Here is an 8,026-nt window from a genome sequence, read left to right as displayed (position 1 = left end):
ACGCACTTTATATATCGTAATTTTATTATGCGCAAAGTAAGCATGTAAATAGATTAAGTAGTACGAGTCAACGATTTCTCATTATATTCAGCCTTTTCGTCGCGCAATCACTCAGTAATTAGTATAAAATCATAAATGCGAGTCAAAAACAATAAAAAATAACACGCACTTTATATATCATAATTTTATTATGCGTAAAGTAAGAATGTAGATAGATTAAGTAGTACGAGTCAACAATTTCTCACTACGGTTAGAGTTTTTGTCGCGCAATCATTTAATTATTAACATAAAATCATAAATGCAAGTCAAAAACAATAAAAAATGATATGCATTTTACATATCGTAATTTTATTATGCGCAAAGTAAGAATTTAGATAGATTAAGTAGTACGAGTTAACAATTTCTTACTATATTCATCTTTTTCGTGGCGCAATTACTCAGCGATGACAGCCGCTCGATGGTACGAACATAACGCACAATAGCATTCGAGACAACCAATCAACATCGCGAGAAAGCGGCAACAATACTTGCGAGAATGGACTTAACATGCTTTTTTTTATATAGGATTAAATATAGGATTAAATTATATAATTAAAATATCGAGTTTGTCTGTCGGAAATTATAAAGAAAAAGGATCGTCTGCAACATCAAATGTACTTTTCATTTATTTGACTACTTATCTTTACAGATTAGTCTATCTTACGCTAAGATACAACTTTCCCATTATATTACCTCTAATCGAAACATTACAATACTTCTAAGTATAAAATAAGCGATAGAGCTTATACTGGTATGTAGCAACGAGACTTAAGTATTTCTCTACCTAGTAGTACTCCTTAAAAGTGGCGGGAATTAAATCTGCACCGTGTATATCCCGTCAACGACGTCAATAAGGTGATCGTCGATGCCTGTGATCACGTGATTTGGCTTCGTCGAAAATCATACAAGAGACAATAAGTGTCGAGACTCTTTCGACGATGCGTCCCGGTACCATTCTGCCATTCATCAATCGAACCTTTATTTGTAACCGCGCTGTAACATCGCCGGCGAAACCAATTTTAGGCCTCTAATTACATTTTCGCGAAACGCGCAATCGATTAATGCTTTCGTGCGCATCTCTCTAATTTGAGATGACAAAAAAAACAGAAACGTTCACCGTCGAAATTGTCCATGCATCGACAGGAGGCTCGATCCGGACGAGATGTAAATCGCGCGTTTTAAACGTTCCGTAAATCGGAAGAGAGAACTCGACTCATTGATTCGCGCGGTGTGGATTGGGACGCAAATGTTATAGATATCGCGTCGCTTTTACGTTTTTCGGAGACAGAGAAACGAGTCAACGGGTGCTTATAAAAACATTATTTCGGCACAAACCATATACATACGAGACGAGCCTCCATTGGATCCGCGTGATGATCGAGTGGTTGCTCCAATTTTCACGGTTACGGTGTGTTATATTGACTATTCACGTGTGAGATGTAAAAAAATGATCATACATGACAAAAGCTTTTTTTTTCGATTTTACACACTCTCTCGTGAGTATCGAGATGTCGATCTACCACATCCTGTTGAGCTTCTTCGCTACTTCGACTTTTACGTTGACTATACTTTCTCCCTCTCTCCCGCGTCACTCTTAAACAGTCTCTTTTTGAAAAGCTTAAACCAGACTTAGGTAGATAATACGAGCCTAATAAGTAAGCGCTTGAGTGTTATATCCGTGTCGCGTGTGTTTTGCAGCGTCGTTCATCTTTCATTTCTTTCAGCCCGCGATTACGCTTATAAAACATTAAAGACGCATTGATTAATCTAGATGTAAGTACTTCTCTACGGGCAGCTCACGGCATATTATATTGAATATATGAACGAACCGGATAAAACTTGACAATTTCTCGCGCCTTCCTCGTAATAGTAATATGGGTATAATAAGTAAATTATTATCACTTAACACGCAAACATTAAGGGCCTTATCCGACGAATATACAAATCTATGCTTCTGTATATAGATAATCGTTAATATTAAGTACGTTAATGTGTAACCACACAATCGTATAATAATAAGAATAATATTAATAATAATATAATGACAATAAATCGTAATAATAATATAGGCAAACTCTTGTAGCGTTGTACTTAGCGTTATTTAAAATATTTAGCAATATTTATTTTTTTTTTATGTACTGAAATGTTCAAGTACGCGGACAGAAATCGATCTGAGTTAACTTCCTTTATGTATATTAGCAATATGGAGGGAATTCACTAACAACTTGCTTAAAGAGTGCAGCACATTCTCACACATCTATAAACAAATATAAAAACTCTTTTTTTTTATGCGACTTCTTATCGACTACGATGCATTCTCATCCATTACGCTGCCTTCGCGCTCATTAATCAATAGTACGAAAAATGGGCGCCGCCTGGTTGAACACATCGTACTTGCAAATACATGTCTTCAAACGTTCCCATTTTATTAGCGCACTTCGACTTTTTTTTCAAATTTGAACCGTATTCACGTAAACAAGGAGCGCCGATTTTATTTATTCTTTCCTTGACGACTTTGATCGATCCCAAATACATTGACAGATGCAATTGGCAAAAAGCAGGAAATGCAGTTGGAATGGTTCGTATGCTTCTCTTTCTCACTTATAATCGTATTTCATTTAGCGAAAATAAAATGTCCATAGAGAGTACGCGCCTATACATCGATACACGTAAACATTTACATGTGTGACAGAAATTCTTTTCCACACGTATATGCGACAGAGTTAGCGATATTATTGAAAGCACTCAGACACAACCCTCAATCCTTGGCTTCTCGTCCCTTTCAATTCTATCCTTCGATTGCCAATCTTTCTCGTTCATTCATTTTTGTTTATTTTTTTTGTTCGTTTCTCGCGCGAATGAAATGAAAACAAAACAGTACTAACGATATCATGCAAAAGCACGCCCATAACGAGAGTGGCAATACACCATTATTAACACGTTGTACACGTAACATTTCTCCTATACGCTTAAAAATTGTACGATTATTGGTTGTGCAAGCGGATTGCCACCTGATCGTCCGGTGCACAGCAGGAATCGATATTACGATCGTAACCGCTATCTCTCGCAAACCCAAGGTGATGATTGATCGCTTGAAAAACGACGGCACTACGCCTTTATTTTACTTTATACACCTACACGTATAAACAGTACGGCATATCTTTTAAGTGTATCGATATCTATATAAATGCTGAGGATCGCAGATGATTCGCAACGGTTACTCGACGGTAATCCTTGACTAGAACACGTATCGAGGTATCGAAAATCTATCTCTTGCCGTTGCACCGATACTGCGTTATTAAAACTTGATTTTTTCCAACGTTGAAAACGTCAATCATTAAATGTCATTTTATTAAAATTGTCAAAAGCGCGAAGGATTTTGGCTATTTAAAAAATTCTAAACTGCTTTTGTTAATATTTCAGATTCTTTCAAATCGCTTTCTGACTAGTCCAATAATTAGATAATTGTTAGAATCAAATATAATAATATCGCCCATTCAATTAAGCAAAGCAAATAATGATTGATTCATTCGCTTCAATTATATAATATAATTGTACAATATAAATATAATTATATATAATTATAATAATAATTATAATAAATATAATTATATATAATTATAATAATTATAATAAATATAATTATATATAATATTATATATAATTATATAAAATGATAATTATATATAATATAAACAAAATCTATTTTACGGCATCTTCTTAAATCGTCGTGATAATCAACTGCGATCCGTGAAATATTCGCTCCAAATAGATTACATTTATGCTCTCTCTTTTTTCCTCTTATCATCTTATTATTCTCTCCTCTCTCTTTCTCTCTCTCTTTTTTCGCGCTCTTGCACTTCTCATCATTCTCTCGTATACACGAAGATTTTCTGACTATTGTTGCGATAACTTTAGAAATACATTCGTTATAGTCATATGGCTATTAAATGTAGTGACAACGGAATGAGAGATTTCCCCTTAGATAGATAGATAAATAATTACTTGTTACACAAGATTAACTGAGATGACAACAAGACACTATATTCAGAATACGTACAAATAACTGAAGGCTATATACCTATATGTCCCATGTTTTACGGCTTTTTCGTGAAACAGGATGATTCAGAATGACAATAGTATTTAGTAGTAATACCTACAAGACAGCTATCACACGTTCTACGATGACGTACGAACGAAAATCAAGCCAGTAAATTCTACCACTTATGCACGATCAAGCATCTTCTTCCCCATCGTTGTTGGATGTAAGGTATATATCTGCATTCTCTCACTCACATTTATACGCGCTCTTTCTTTCTTTCTCTCTTTCTCGTATACTCTGCTCTATCATCGTCAGTCGAGGTCATCCTAGGGAGATTACCGATGATGCATTTACACACAGATGATCCTCGACAAGTCGCGGAATGTTTAAGGATGAATTCGGGATGTCATTTTTAGCCTAAATAACTTGCTTTGCTGATTAATATACGTCGCGTGCGAAAATACTAAGAAATATCCTCGCGAAAGTTAAGCTGGACGGCTTTGATAAAAATTAGGATCTCTTTTGAAGGACGCGAATATTAGGGTGTAGAAAGTGTAGCGGGGACTGATACCGCGCGATATCCGGAGAATTAGATATAGATTAGCGAGGTACTTCCGCGCAGCATCCATTTCCGGCGCATCGGCATCAGTGCATGTTCGCAGTGCGTGTTCGCAGTGCATTCGTAGTCCAAACTGAACGTACAAGGTGCTTAGCCAAAAAGTTCGACGTGAGCGACATTAATACGCGTCTGCGAAGAATACAATGCAAATCTCTCGCGATAAAATACGCGCATATCTCCTCCTCGGCCCATCTGATATATACGGAATTAAGCATACACGCATGTGTATGTACGTGTGTGTATGTATATATATATTTATATATAACGTGAAGAATATATCCGTATTTACATTGGACATTAACGCTAAAGTGTCGTGGCTAAATCCACGTGCAGTTTCAGGCATAAAAATAACATATGTTCACGTAGCTCCGCCGTCTTTGTCGACGCGCGGTTTTCCTCTTTTTTGTATCAGCGGTTTATTTTTCCCCGGTAGAGCGTAGACTCTCTCTTTCTTTACGCTCGCGTGAGACGAAATCGCGCGAACAATCCGCAAATAAGTAGATCCGAGTCTTCGTTAATTGACTAGCGTTTCGAGCGACACGCGTATAATTTTCACGCTTTATTAGCTTGCGAGATGTGAGTTTGACTCGGTATAATTAAGCGCAGAGATAAACCTGAAATTCCGATTGCATTTCTGTGATTGCGCCTTATATCTTCCTCCGTTCGAACGTTTCTTCTTACGGAAGCACTGCACGCAGCCACGAAAAGCGAGTTTATTGCTGAACGTTTAAAATCCACAGCATATACGCTTAAAAATACAGCACTCGTTTCATTGCCGCTCATTGCACTTAATCCGAACGGCTGACAGATTATTTTGCGGAATAAATTGCGGCAAATCTAAAACTATAGTGTCTGACGAGAAGCTGGCCCGTACAAATGTCGCGCAAATTAATATTTCTGTTTCTAGTCGCACATTTGTAAACTCTCGCGAATGATTCACGATCAACGAGGAATCGCACGAACGAAGCGCTATTTGTCCGAGATATACATATGTAGGTTCAAAATTGTCATATCATTTGAAGAGATAAGCGCAAAAGTCTGTATTAACATTTTATGGGATGTGCCTTACTTTCTTAGGCAAAGAGAAAATCGTAATTTCAGTAACGCTGCTGGAACTCATGATGCCATCTGTTGAAGTCGATGTGGAATATCACAATGGACCCATTTGCCAGACCAGCTAAAAGAAACCTGTAAAACAAAATGCATTGCTCGTTAGGATAGGGATAAAGCGCTTCATTTTGCAGTGAAATTCGTAAAATTTATGCTAACGTTGTATCACACCGCTAAACAATTTCAGGAAGATGTTTAAGATGTCGAATTATACTCACTTTTGATCATGAGCGAGCGCGAGAGAACGCACGCTACTTTCGCATGCAGGAAAAGCATAAAGTAGAGCAAGATTGAAAGTTCGCCAAACTTCTACGATACCCTTGTCACCTCCTGTCATCAAGTATTCGCCGTCCCTGCTCAGCAATAGGCACTAAAAATTAAAAAAAATGATAAGATGAAGATAATGTTACCATGTCACAAATTATTTTTAAAAAAATAAGCAATCGAAAGTTACTTGTAAATTATCGTTGTGAGACTCGTGACGAAGACGCTTTCCGTTTATAGTAAACGCCGCTATGTGTCCACGCTCATAATTCACCACAATAACGCCTTCGCGTGACATAGCGATGTTTTCGGGTGACGAAAATCCGTTCGGTGCCTCGAGCGATCTCAGGAGATCGCCGAAAGTAGTATGAACAAGTACTGGGCCGTCTATAACACCAGATATCAAAATTATATGCATTAAACAGTTTGCGCGTGAGTTAATGATTATAGAATTTTTTCAAAGAAATATATATATATATATATATTCTACTTCTCTTTTTAAGACTCATATTTTTTAGATACGTACAGTGCGATCCCGAGACAACTAAACCCAATTCGGCAGATATGACGACGGCTGTCACAGGTTGTTCGTGACCTGTGAGGGTGGCACGTGGTGCTGGTGCTTCACCCTCGCCGACGATGGTCTGAGTTCTGGCGTTCCAATGCCAGAGAAGGACGGTACAATCCGCACTTCCGGATGCGATGTAGCAGTCGGAAGTGATGTTGCACTCGCTGCGCGATAAGCAAGTGACGACACCGTAATGACCGAAAACTATCTGGACGATTTTCGCTGCAAAAGACAATTTCCTACTTTTTAAAGCTCTGTATGCAAGCGAATATTGTCTATTTTTATTTATTTATTATATGTCGCGTACTTAGCGCGATTAATCAATCGTGAAACATCAAGACTTACCTGTTTCGGTCGAAAAGACGCGGAAACTGTTATCCCAAAATCCACAGGTCACCAAAAATCGACTGTCCACAGTGGTGACAAAACAATTACTGCGAATTTTGAGTTTCTGACTGAAGTTATCGCCTAGATGTCGACGTTGTAACATTGGATTTGAGCTGTTTGCCGCTTGAGCTGGAAATATATAAAATAGCATTGTCAGTCTCACATATGTATACATAATATTATTAAATTTATGTATATGTATTTACAGAGAACAGGGTCCATAGATAATGGTTGGTTGACAGCCTGAGCCTGAGGCGTGTCTGCATAGCTCGGAGATTGCACAGAGGCTACGAAAAATTAAAATCAAATAAATAAAAGACGATGGAGACTTAAGTACTGCAACGTGTGGAAAATTACTTTACCTGCATAATTGGTATTCCACCGATTGACAGCAAACTGCTGCCCGGTGGTTACCGTCACAACCGATGGCAGTGGCAATTGGGGATAAGTGTTAGCCGAGATATGACAGATCGGCGAATTAGATGGGAACTTGATAGTCATGCACACATCATCCGGAATGCTCGAGAACATCATTGGTGACTGGAAGAATATTTTCCATGTTTTAAGACCACGTCAAATTTTTTCGTGGATATATGAATATATATAATATACATATATAATATACTTAATATATATGTAATATATTAAGTAACCTCTTACCAAATGCATTGCTGAACTCCTCGGAGGATGTGGTTCCATCAAGAGCTGCGACGGCGTCTGTCCGAAATTCTTAATTTGATTTTCTATTGCTTCCCTTATCATGATATCACTGATCACGTCCAATTCCACGTTACCCTCGTACGTCAAATAGTAGAAAACGTTGGTCGCACGCACGGCTTCCGGGCCTGCGAGAACAAGATAATCGAAATGTTACACGAAAAGATTCTGCGCACCTGCCTCTCTCGTTACAATTTTATGATTTATTCGGTTGCCACATTGCGCGACACGATGCATTCCTCCGAGAGCGACTCTGAGAGTCCCCAAGGCGATTGCTTGT

General features: G+C 38.0%; 1 protein-coding gene across 10 annotated transcripts in view; it reads right to left on the bottom strand.

Annotated features, from left to right (window-relative positions):
• Window positions 1-647: 647 nt before the first annotated feature.
• Rg (A kinase anchor protein rugose) overlaps window positions 648-8,026 on the bottom strand; it is a 185,724-nt gene continuing 178,345 nt past the window's right edge. For all 10 annotated transcript variants that reach the window (XM_083036504.1, XM_083036507.1, XM_083036511.1 and 7 more), the window contains 8 exons: window positions 7,690-7,874; window positions 7,392-7,569; window positions 7,236-7,316; window positions 6,988-7,158; window positions 6,601-6,864; window positions 6,265-6,461; window positions 6,029-6,180; window positions 648-5,888 (listed from right to left, as the gene is read on the bottom strand). In XM_083036504.1, coding sequence (XP_082892630.1) covers window positions 5,798-5,888; window positions 6,029-6,180; window positions 6,265-6,461; window positions 6,601-6,864; window positions 6,988-7,158; window positions 7,236-7,316; window positions 7,392-7,569; window positions 7,690-7,874 — 1,319 coding nt within the window. In that variant the 3' untranslated portion in view covers window positions 648-5,797. The remainder of the gene's footprint in view (window positions 5,889-6,028; window positions 6,181-6,264; window positions 6,462-6,600; window positions 6,865-6,987; window positions 7,159-7,235; window positions 7,317-7,391; window positions 7,570-7,689; window positions 7,875-8,026) is intronic.

Source organism: Prenolepis imparis, unplaced genomic scaffold (genome assembly GCF_030444845.1).
Source record: "Prenolepis imparis isolate NDT839.2.m4 unplaced genomic scaffold, iyPreImpa1.0 SCAF_4, whole genome shotgun sequence".
NCBI classification, from domain to species: Eukaryota; Metazoa; Arthropoda; class Insecta; order Hymenoptera; family Formicidae; genus Prenolepis; species Prenolepis imparis.
The sequence above is the reverse complement of the archived record's forward strand: the minus strand, read 5'-3'. Positions and strand labels throughout refer to the sequence as shown.